Raw genomic sequence first — 12168 nt, 5'->3', positions numbered from 1 at the left:
AGAGGAGAGGAGAGGAGAGGAGAAAAGAAAGAGAATAGAAGAGAAGAGGAGAAAAGAAAGAGAAGAGAAGAGGAGAAAAGAAAGAGAAGAGGAGAGGAGAAAGAAAAGAAAAGAAAAGAAAAGAAAAGAAGAGGAAAGAAAAGAAAAGAAAAGAAAAGAAAAGAAAAGAAAAGAAAAGAAAAGAAAAGAAAAGAAAAGAAAAGAAGAGGAAAGAAGAGGGAAGAAAAAAAGGAAGCCAGCCAACCAGTCAGGCTGGGGCCATTGATTGGCAGGTAAAAGCACATGCTACCGAGTGTGACAGTGTGAGCTCTGAGTTTGATTCCTGGTGCCCATACAATGGGAGGAGAAAATTAATTGTTCTCTTGATTTCCACATGGCACATGCACACCTACACACAGATAGATGATAGATAGATAGATAGATAGATAGATAGATAGATAGATAGATAGATAGATAGATGATAGATGATAGATAGACAGATAGACAGACAGACAGACAGACAGACAGACAGATAGATAGATAGATAGATGATAGATGATAGATAGACAGATAGACAGACAGACAGACAGACAGACAGACAGATAGATAGACAGATAGATAGATAGAAACTTTGTTTTTAAAAACCTCCAAGCGGCACCCTGGTGTGTGATGCAAATTCCCACGCCAACCATCATCACACAAAGGACCTGAAACCAGACGCCTTGGCAGAAACAAATGTAGAATTCCCACTGGAGATCTAAAAAGCCTGTGTGGTCACAGGATACGAACTATTTAATGTTGGTTTTAGGAAGAACCCCAAATAAGCTGGTCAGGAGAGAGAAGGCATAGCAACAGGCCTCTCAAAGCAAACACTAGCAGGAGCGCTCTCTCCAAGGAGCACCCAAAGCAGGGAGAACCAGCAAGCGGACGAGAAAGGGAGGCAGCCAGCCAGCAAGGTAAGTAGATGGCCTCTCTTGGTTCCTGGGTGACATTTGTAACTGGTTAACTCTGCTCCAGAAGGCCCCAAATTAATGAGGCTAATGTTACAGGTTTGATCCCTGTGTGGGCCGAGTTCTGCTCTCGTCCGTCCGTGGCCCAAGACTGAACTGAACTCCGAACTTTACCCAGCTGTTTTGCAGATGTGTGTCACTGGTCACAAGAGGGATCCAGGGGCCGTGCGGTGGGAAGCTACTGACAATCATGGAAAAGAAGTAGAAGTAGTCGGCCAGTCTTTGGACTAATCCCCCCTCTCAAAGACAAACAACTTAAAGAATACATCTCTGGAAAATGTTGCCAGGAACACAGTGCTTGCACGTAAAGAACAGCGTGTATTAAGGTAGAGGAGGGAGAATAGCCATTTAGATTTGGGAGGGAGGTCCCAAGCTAGTAGAGTCTGCAAACTAACAAAAGAGACGCTTGGGACATAAGAGACTTGCATCGTGAACGGGGCTGTTCTGTTCTGTGGTCCTTTTCTGATTTTTCAAGTTCCAGTATCATATGAAATGATTCAGCTCCAAGTTTTTTGTTTGGAAGTTTGGCCTACCTTGAAAGCCATCTGCATAAAGTGGTTTCTAACTCCACACACCACCAAATTGCATTGTGGAACAAATATACGTTATGAGGAGTCATGATAAATGAGTGGAAATATTTGGTTAACCTTGGAAATAACTGCCTGTCTGCTTGCCTGGAGTGAGTGGAATTTTATTCTGTACTAGGGATTCTGACGGGAGGGGAAGGTTGAATTACAAGGGCTGGAAATGCTGCCATTATATTCTGGTTTGCTTTAGAGGGTCACTGGAGCAGGGTTTCTACAGGGGAAACTGCAGCTGTGTTTCTCAGGCACTTGGATGTTGGTGGGAGTTAAGCAACCCGTGGGGAAGGAATTAGAGTAGACATGTTTTAGCTCCTCTGTGAAGCGATACCGTGCTGAATGTGGATGTGAGGAGTGGGGTTCCAAAATTCAGGAAGCAGAGAATCTTGGCTTTAAACCTTCTGGGAAACACTTACAGCCTCCAGGGAATGGTAAGATCCGTAGTTGAAGTCACCACTCCGCTCTCTCCCTTCATTGTGTTGCATTTCTTCATCTTCGTTATCTAAAAGGGCCTAAAATAAAAAACAAAACAAAACCAGACCCAGCAACATGGTGAGGGGAGCCCTGGAGGGCTAAGTCATCTGGTAAGATGGGCTGAGAGGGCAGTGTCCTCTGCATAAGAAGCGACACAAATGCCCCAGGTCTAAAGGGAATCAGAACACTTAGGTGACAGACGCCAAAAACTACAACTCAAGAGAACGTAAGTCCATGCTGCCTGTGTCTAAAATGGCTTTTCTCTCAACTACATAACATTCTAATGCTACTAACTTTCAAGGAGTTTATATTAATTCTGTAGGGTAGGGCGATGAAATTACCTGTACTGATTTCTGCTTAAGGTCTTTATTCCCTGACATTCTTGCTTCTAGCGAAACTTTTTGGGACATAAAACTAGTGCAGTGTTCACACTCAGTAGAAGGCCTGTCTATAGTAGTGTGTATTGATCATCATAGTCAGTGTGACACAATTAAAAATAATAATAAGCCACCCTGTCTTTCATTTTTAAAAATGGGGAGGGTTAAATTTTTCCGTGTGTGTGTGTGTGTGTGTGTGTGTGTGTGTGTGTGTGTGTGTGTAACCTTACTTTTTGATATCTGACTTACATTATTCCATTCAAACCCCTCTTTGCTCCCTGGAAGTGACATACATATGCTTTTCTATAGTATGAAATCTCTACCGTTTCTATAGTACGGAATCTCTATACATTTCTGTAGTATGAAACCCCTAGACATCGGCTTGCATCTGGTATCCAGTGCTTCTGAAACACACAGCTTGGGAAAGCATTGAGAAACAAAGAAATTCTTATAACCACTCATACTTTGAAGGTTCCTGGCAGATGCCTGTGACATGTGAGGATGATTAATAAACTCACAGCTGCTCATGCCATCAGGAAAATCCTGAGCCAAATCACCAATTAGTCCAGAACCCACCTCGGTGAAGGGGAGTGTGAGCCAGAGACACTGTCCTGCTGTTCAGTGCAGGTTTGTGGGGCTGAATGGCAAAGTTCCTTCTGCTGGGAGCCGTTGGTGACATTCCCCCTTTCTCAAAAGATACCTCTCCTGATTAGTTAGCTCCCAGAACCCCTCACAGACACTCTTGCCTTCTAACTTCAAATACAAAAAGTGGGGATGAACGGTTAGCTCCTGAAGAGTCTATGATGTGCCGACTACTGTTCGATGCATGATATATAGTTAATGGAAGCATCGCCTTGATAAATAGTTGAAATACTAATCATTATCACCATTTAAACAGTGATGAAATGGAGGCTCATGGAGGCAGACGCCTGCCCGAGGACGCACACACGAGTGGTTAGCAAAGTCAAGCCTCAGAAGCAGATCCATCTATCTGTGTAACACACCCTTCCTGAGCAGGGTTACCACGCTCCGCTTCCATCTGTCACTGTTTCTCCACCTGGGAGCTGAAAGGGTTGACGCCAGACACTTTCAAGTCTCCCAGGCCCAATCTGATTAGTACCTTAGTCTCAGGCAAGGTTAGTGGGGGTCCCTGGCCTACCCACCTGGAGGTCCTCAATTGTCACGGAGTAGTCTAAACCCTGGGACTTCAGGAAGGACTTGACTGGGAGCAAGCTGACAGAAGGGACGAGAATATCCACAGGCCGATCAAAAGTGGAGGGAGATTTCCAGACACTGAGCTGAGGGGAGCAGAGATGCGATCAAGTTAAAAGACAGTTTGGGCAAAATGTTCTTTAGAAGTGCTGTCAAAAGCCAGGATGATCCCTGAGTCCTCCCCAAGGGCCAACATCACCCATTTCACAAACCGCTGGTCATATCTGCCCAGCAATCAGTACCTGGCAAAGTTCAAGAAACAGGGAGGGCTCCTTGAAGTAGGGAGCCCACAGCTCAGGCCTCGAATCCAATGGAGCTGCAGAACTGAGTTCTGGTGGCCTTCACACCCCCCCCCCCGTGTTCCCTCTTGTGTGAATGGTTGACTAAGACTCCATTATGAACAGAAAACTTGCAAGGATAAAAAGAAGTACAAGAATCCATTCCCCTTCAAACTCAGAACATTCAATAGGACAACCTTAGAACCACATACCTTAAAGTGGTCAGAATTCACTAGCTCGGTCAGTTTTCTGATCTCGTCTCCATTTCTGACATTGATCCTAAAAACTTGGTCCCTGGAGAAGGGGAGGGAGAAGAAGATAATGGTGATCTTTCTGCTGGCAAGTAGACCCCCAAACCCACCATCCCAGACAGAGCTGGATAGGATGAGAGGAAATGGTCTAGTCTTTGGTTACAATGTATAGCCATTAAAAACAGGACTATGTGGCAAAGATGAAAAAGTGCTTATGTATAACTTTGAGGGGATATTAAGTAAAAGAGCAGGACACAGAGCTGTACGCATGCCATGATTACAAGGATGGAAAAAGCAGATGGTCTGGAAGCAAAACAGACAACGGAGATAAAGCGGTGGCTGCCAGTGCTCGTTTGGGTCGTGGGATTATAGATGGCTTTACTTTTCCCCCTCCCCTCTTGTATCTGTTTTCTGTAATGTGGTCATATTACTTTATAATGAAAAACATATATTTTTGCAGAAAGGAATGTCCCTGAGTTAGGCTCCAAGCTAACTCAAGACATAAAGAAACACTTCTTCACTGTCAAATGCAAGGGCTGAAACCCTGACGAACTTTCATGCTGGGAAGAGCTGGGAACTTTTGGGAACAGACTTTCTTATTCTGGGAAGGCCAGGATAAGAGAGCTAACCATTCATCCCGGCCGCACACGAGTGCTTCACAATGTCACTGAATGTGGACTACAGCATGAGGCTCAACCTGAGACCCCTGGCTACGCACTGGGACCTGCGAGCCCCCAGAAGAGGCCTGCCATTGGCAGACCCCTTTGTCGTCTGTCCTGCACTTGTTTTGCATGTATCTTTCAGCTTCTGCAGCGTTGGCAGGGGAAGAGGCCCCCATGTCCTGCGTGGGTGGGAGAAGGCTATGTCTGAAAAGCCTTCTTTGAGCTCTCAGCTCACTCAGAGAACCAGCGGAGCCATTAGGCGTTGCTAGGTGACGGCCCAAATGAATCCGCACTCGACTCTGTCACGTGCGTCATCCCTTTGACGCGAGTGAATGCCGGAGGAGCTGCTGGAGAGGGATGTGGGCTGAAGGACCTGTTGACAGAGTAAATGGCTCTGTCACAGGGAGCTAAATGTGGGACTCACGTGGAGGCTCCTCACCAGAAAACCGGTTCAATCTGGATGGACTTCCACAGTTTCACTTTATTCTAGAAAGTTCTGGGAAGACCTAAGCCAGGCTCAAAAAGACAAGGCCCACAGCACAGGTGGCTGGACTAAATAAGATCCCAGGGTCCTAGGAGCGCATCCTTTCTCCCTGGCTCTCCTACTAGGGTCCTCAAGTTGGCAGCTAACAGCCTCCCATGAAGCCCAGGGAAGGCCCTAAAGGAGACCCGATCTGACATGTCCTCATTGAACTGCTATGGTTTAGATAAGCCTTGAACATGCTCCAAGAGTTCAGGCTCCGGAAGTCTGACCTCCAGTTGAAAGGCTGCATTCAAAGGGAGAAGACTTTTAGAGGTGGGGTTTAGAGGGTCCTTGGAAATTGTTTTGTAGAGTCAGATCCTACGAAAGAAGGTTTAAAAGGTGGGCATCTGTCTTGCCACATGGTCTCCACGTCTCACCCATGCTCTCTCTATAATGCCCTATACAGGAGCCGTGCTCACCAAAGGCAGAATAGACAGGGTCTCCCAAAGCTATGAATGAAATAAATAGCTTTTTTTTTTTTCTGTGTATGTTCCCCAGCGTGATGGTTAATAGTAATTATTAACCTGACAAGACTTAAAATTACCTAGGAAACAAGCCCCTGGACACACTTGTGAGGAACTATAGACTAGTAAAAAGAGTCAATCTAAAGCAGGGTGGCCTCAGCTGCTGGGCTTGGGACCTGGGCTGGGTAAAAATAGGAATGGATCTAGGCACACGTATGCCTCCATGCCTTCGAAGGATACAACGTGACGTTCCATTATGATGGACTACATCTTAAACTGTGAGGCAAAATAAGTCCTTTCTCCCCTAAATTCCTTCTGTCAGGGCATTTCAGCACAGCAGCAGAAAAAAAGTAACGCACCCAACTTCAAGTATTTTGTTACAGTATTTTTGTTGTTGTTGTTTGTTTTTTCGAGACAAGGTTTCTCTGTATAGTCCTGGCTGTCCTGGAACTCACTCTGTAGACCAGGCTGGCCTCGAACTCAGAAATCCGCCTGTCTCTGCCTCCCAAGTGCTGGGATTAAAGGCATGTGCCACCACCGCCCAGCTTACAGTATTTTTAATACAGTATTTTGTTCTGTATTTTTATACAGAAAGCTGACTGACTGGGTATGCAGAGAGGTGGACTACAGCCCGGAGAAGGTGGGCTGTCAAAATGTCATTTCTGTCACAGACAAGGGACCTTGAAGAGGGTTTGGTGGAGGGTAAACCATTCTGGGGACAAAGACCAGTTTGACAGTGCATGCTCTGTAACCACCTGTCCCTAATACTCCAGAAAAAGGGGGTGTCTTTACGACAGGCATGCTGGGGTCAGAGAGACAGTTTAGCTTTTAAGATCATCACTGCCTTTGCAAAAGACCCAAGTTAGGTGCTCAGAAGCCATGTTGGCTGGTTCACAACTGCTTGTAACTCCAGTTCCAGGGGATCCAATGCCTTGAGCCTCCTTGGACACCTGTGCTCACATGCACATACACACAAGTGCACATACACACACATCAATAAACATATTAAAAGCAAATTATTTTTTTCAATGAGCATGCTAAAAGGATTAACATCTTGGGTGGAAAAAAATAAATCAGGCCTTTGCAACATGACACTAGCTAGAGGAGTCAGAGAGGGAGTAGGGATGGGAAGGGACAGAAGAGGAGGACCGATAAAGACTCTGGAATATGAAGAGCAGATGACACATTCACCCCACGCTACAAAGTGTGTGTGTGCCCATTCCTTACTCTAACACGGCACTGTCACCATGGAGCACGGTGACTTTACTGGCCCGGGAGAGGACTAAGCTCACAGTCCATTCTATCATGTCCTAATCAGTCAAGCTACACAGATCAAAGACACAAACATCTGCCGTGTTCAGGAAGAGGCAAAATAGAAGGTCTGGTGTGGACCCAAGCACCTTCTCATCCCCCCCACCTCCTCTGCATGTCTTCTCGGTTCAAGCTCCCCTGAAATTTCATGTCTGTTCCAAGCTATGGCCTTTGTGCTCCCTCTACTTGCAATCCCAGGCCTTAAGTGCCGGGCATTCTCCCATCTAATCTTAAGACATGCTCATGTCACTCAAGAGGCTTCCCCTAACAAAGCCAGACACAATCGCACTAACAAGGGGCAGCGATGGTAGAGTAGGGGCTCCCGTTAATTATTCTTGTGAACATTAGCATGGTGGTGTCTAAAAGCAGAGTAGGTGCCTTCCTCTTGTCTTCATTGACCTTATCTCTGCTTGGGAAATACCTTCTCCAGCACATGACCGTGCAGATGGTTGAGCACACCCCATCTGCACTTGCCGGAATTCCATTCAAAGATCCTGACCTTGCGTTCTTTCTGGAGATAGGAAATTGTCCTGAGCGAAGGGGAGGAAAGGTTGGGATTTGCAGGTGCTTGTCTGTTCCTCCTGCTCTGAATGGTTGTGTTAACAGCTTTTCTGGCTCTCTCCCAGGACGCCATGACGCCTGCCTTCCGCATCGGGACTGGTGACGTCTATTCACGCATCCTCACGCCTGCCCCATACTCAGGACAATCAATAATTGCTTTGATGACTAAGCTTCTCTCCCTCCCCCGGTACCACTCCGTATCACTCACCACATTCCTATCCAGGCTCAGCAGCTATGACTGACAGCACCGAGAGACGCCCCGAGAAACCCTGGGATGCTTGCCGGCTACCACTGATGCTACAACCGGTTCTACAACTGCTTCATGCTCTCCGCCCACCCAGCACCTCCATGTATCCTGGCAGTCGCCTCATCCTTAAGACATCTGAAGACTAGGGCAGAGGATAACAGCAGAACAAGAGAGACCAGGGAACTAGGACAACAAGGTTCAAGGGCATGAGATAGAATGGTGAGAAAATACCACCAGCCTTGTGGCTGTTAGCCCATCCCCAGCCTGGCTTCCCAACCACTCAGAGGCCAGAGGCCAGGCCCCCTGTGCTCTCTATATTCAATGAACTGGGCAACCAGGACATGGATCCCAGCAAAGAGTTCTCACCCTTTACTGAGTTGCCCATTGTTAGGTTAGACCAGACTTGGAGATGGCATAGCACTGTTCATTAAAACCATTTGTCATCAGCCCCATCACACAGCCCTTTGGATGCACAGGTCCTGCAGCGATTACTCTGGGACCCAGCCCCACTGTTTCAGCCAAGGTGCCCACTGTATCACGAGAGAGGTCTGTATCCTGAAAAATAGAGATTTTCCAGCCACATGAAGAGCTGCAGTAGGAGCCTGACAGCTCCATGTGTCAGCCCACACAGCAGCAAGCATAGTTATGACACACCTACCGCTGAGCTGCCTGCGGAAAAACCTTCCTCCCTGGACACCTGCTACGCCTAACCCCTCCAAGCTATTTGGCAGCGGAGACAGGTATGAACCATCATCCCCATAAAAATTACTCCATCTCATGTAAGTAATTGCTTCAATAAACAGTCCTCGAGTCCTTTTAACCAGACAACACAGTAGAGCATAAACTCGCATATACGGGTAGACCAGTGAGATAGAGGATTCCATTTGATTGGCTTGTGTTACAGAAAAGGGGGTATGAGCCTTGCAGTCAGCATTCTGGCTTCCGGGCTGTCCAGCTGAGTAGCTTTGGGTAGGTTCCTTAACCTTTTTTAAGGCTGGGGTTTTTTTCATGTTTAAATTAAGGAAAATAACACCCTTGCCTGACAGAGCTGTTACATGATCCACAAGACAAGGCACGTGAAAGCTCTTTTCAAAAGACAAAATGTTATGCAGTGATGGGTTATTCTATTACGGTGGTACCAGAACATCCCTGTCATCATCCCTGCCTCTCTGACTTCCTGTCCCTCACCAACTCCTCAGTGTCTGCATGAAGCATGTGAGCCTATGCACACGCACGCACACAGAGTCCCAGGGTACAGTTCTGTAGCTTCAGCGAGGCAAGACCTATTGTGCCCCCTTGTCCCAGAAGGCTGTGGAATGTACCAGCTATACACAGGTTTCACCAATGATAGAGACTATCTGTCCCCAAAGCCTGAGAACCCAGCTATTCCCTTTAAACCTGGCAGAAACTGACAAAGCCTTTCTGACCATTCTTCCTGATTAATGGTGTAGGAAATATGTGGAACTGGCCTTATAAAGAAGGAGGAAGAAGACACAGAAATAGCCGGAGGTTAAGGAGCTGAGGAGGGCCTGTGGAGACCACCAGCTTTGATTTCACAGGAGAAATCAGGTTTCAGAGAGAAGTGGCCGGTCCAGGACACTGGAACAGAGGAGATATAAAAGCCCGCCCAGCCCCAAGCCCTACCACCTAAAGTATAACCACTCCATTTGGCTCCCAAGTTGGTGAGATAACTAAATGATAATAAAGTTCAAAAAGAACTCACCCAAAGAATTTATCTCTGCCGCAGATGCCTGCCCCAATAAGGGCCCCAAAGAACAGTAACCACTTCATGTCTCAAGGGCGCCAGTCACACACTGACTGAGTCAAGCAGTATTTATAAGGAACCAGAGACAGACTCATGTCCTCAGAAATGCTAATGTGGTTCTGCAGCACCCTTCCAGCTCTGACAAGGCAGTACCAGCCAAGGCCTCCTCCATTCCTTTCCAGTGATGAAGGCCCAGCCTTTCCATTTGCAAGGCAGGAACTTGCTCCACAGGCGGGGAACATCTTACCCAGGATGCCTCATTGCTCATCACTTGGCATCTAAGTGGAGTGTGTGTGTGTGTGTGTGTGTGTGTGTGTGTGTGTGTCTGTGTGTGTGTTTGAGTAAAGGGAAAGATCCCACACTGCTGGTTGGAATTCGTAGATAGGAGAGGCCAGATTGTAAACCTGGGATGAAGTTACCTCTAGAGTAATAAAACCTTTTTTGAAAGTGAAGGCTATCAAGCAACCTTAAGCCAACTCCAAGGGTGCACTCTTAAGAAACCTGACCAGAGAGTTCAGCAAAAACAGATTATACAGAGGAGAGCTGATGGCCTCCTTTATGGGTCTAAGGCCTGATATTTTTAAAAAAATATATGGATAGTGAACAATATACAAAGGTTGTGTTATTCTGAATAAATTAAGTTATCCTTGGATCAGAATGACAGAGAAGGCTTAATTATACGTGTTTTGTATTTATGTTTTAAATTATATTATCTTTATGTGTATTTTGTGTGCTTGTGTGAGTTTATAAATACCATGTACATGCAGGTATCTTTGAAGGTCAGAAGAGAAATCAGACTCCATCATGTCCCCTAGAACCTGAGATACAGGCAGTTCTGAGCCACCATATGTGAGCTGGGAATCAAACCTGGGTCCTCTAAAAGAGCATGCATAGTCTTGACCTGATTCATTGTCCAGTCCCAAGTTTTCTATTTATTTTGTTTTTGACACATGAGCTCATTTCGTATCCCAGGTTAGCCTTGAACTCGCAATCCTCTTGCTTCAGTATTCCAAGTGCTAGAATAAGTCCCCCTCTCTTTCTTTCTTTCTTTCTTTCTTTCTTTCTTTCTTTCTTTCTTTCTTTCTTTCTTCCTTCCTTCCTTCCTTCCTTCCTTCCTTCCTTCCTTCCTTTCTCTCTCTCTCTCTCTCTTTCTTTCTTTCTTTCTTTCTTTCTTTCTTTCTTCTTTTAAAACAGGGTCTCTCTGTAGTATTGGCAGTTCTGGAACTTACTATATAGACCAAGCTGGCTTCAAACTCATGGAGATCCTTCTGCCTCTGCCTCTTGAGTGTTTAAGGTGAGTGCTACCATCAGCTCCCTTCCTCCCTCCCTCCCTCCCGCTGTCCGCACCCTTTCCACACCTGCTGAAGGGCAGGTACACAGAACCGAGGATCATGGCTGGGAGTGTCGAAATCTATTCTGACACTTGTTAAAACATTGAGAAAGACTTTACTAAAGATCATTGTCAGGAAGCTCATGACTACAGCAGTAGGAGGCTTAGTTTAGTCTCCAGGCCAAATGCAACTGGGACAGTAGGATGAGGGGATCCGTAGACGGGAGATTACAAAGAGGGAGCACCAAGAGAGGGGGATGATTGCTAAGCTGCCCTCAGAGAAATCATGCTAGAAGCAGGTTAAGGACTTATCAAAAGTGATGGATAAGAAATTAACAATATCTTTATAGATGGGGTAGTATGACTTGTCATGTCTTTCCTAATACTCATCCTGTCAGAGCCCAAGAACCAACCTAATTTAAATAAATAAATAAATAAATAAATAAATAAGGCACTGGGTTCCAAGAGGCAGCCTCCATCAGACATAGCAGAACCGTGCTCCTGATCTTCTCGGCCTGTCTCAGAGCTCTGTGTCCTCCCAGCACTTACATTGGACCCACACGTGTTCTGCCCACCACAGAGTCAGGGCTCTAGTTCACGCCAAGACAGACCACATCCTTGAAGTTAATAGAAAGAAAAACAAAGACTAGAGTCAGCTGGAAGAATGATAGAAAGAATTAAGTGCTCAGAATTCTAGATGTTGAAACCTATTTTCCACTGTCTCCCAAGGAACACCATCAGTCAATCAATCAGTCAACCAATCAATAAGCAAACAAATCAATAAGCAAACAAATCAATAAGTCTAAACCACTAACTGAGGTGAGAGTCTAAAGAGAATCTGTGTGCAAGCTGAGAGACAAACTCAACATGTTGAGAGGCAACGAGACCAAAGGATACACAGGAGCCAGACGCCTGGCTCTTTGTTGATAGTGCTGACTTCATGAAGGAACTTAAGTCCATTGCTAACTTGGAAATGCTGCACTGTTTAAAATAAAGGGGCTCAGACTGTGCCTGAAATCCCAGCATTTAATATAAATATATTGAGATGGGAGGATCATCTGGGCTACTTAGTGAGACCCCAGCTAAACATTCTCTCTCTCTCTCTCTCTCTCTCTCTCTCTCTCTCTCTCTCTCTCTCTCTCT

At 46.0% G+C, this 12168-nt stretch overlaps 1 protein-coding gene across 2 annotated transcripts in view; it reads right to left on the bottom strand.

The window, feature by feature from the left end:
- Cpa4 (carboxypeptidase A4) overlaps window positions 1–9739 on the bottom strand; it is a 23149-nt gene extending 13410 nt beyond the window's left edge. Inside the window, exons 1-4 of one of the 2 annotated variants that reach the window (XM_021191026.1) lie at window positions 9654–9721; window positions 4124–4205; window positions 3585–3719; window positions 1987–2082 (exon numbers count right to left, since the gene is read on the bottom strand). In XM_021191026.1, the coding sequence (XP_021046685.1) occupies window positions 1987–2082; window positions 3585–3719; window positions 4124–4205; window positions 9654–9721 (381 nt within the window). Of the gene's footprint in view, window positions 1–1986; window positions 2083–3584; window positions 3720–4123; window positions 4206–9653 lie in introns of both variants that reach the window. The other variant, XM_021191027.1, reaches the window with a different exon arrangement.
- Between the last annotated feature and the right edge of the window lie 2429 nt (window positions 9740–12168).

This window comes from Mus pahari, chromosome 2 (genome assembly GCF_900095145.1).
Source record: "Mus pahari chromosome 2, PAHARI_EIJ_v1.1, whole genome shotgun sequence".
NCBI classification, from domain to species: Eukaryota; Metazoa; Chordata; class Mammalia; order Rodentia; family Muridae; genus Mus; species Mus pahari.
Note: the sequence above shows the minus strand (reverse complement) of the source record. Positions and strands in the feature narration are given on the sequence as shown.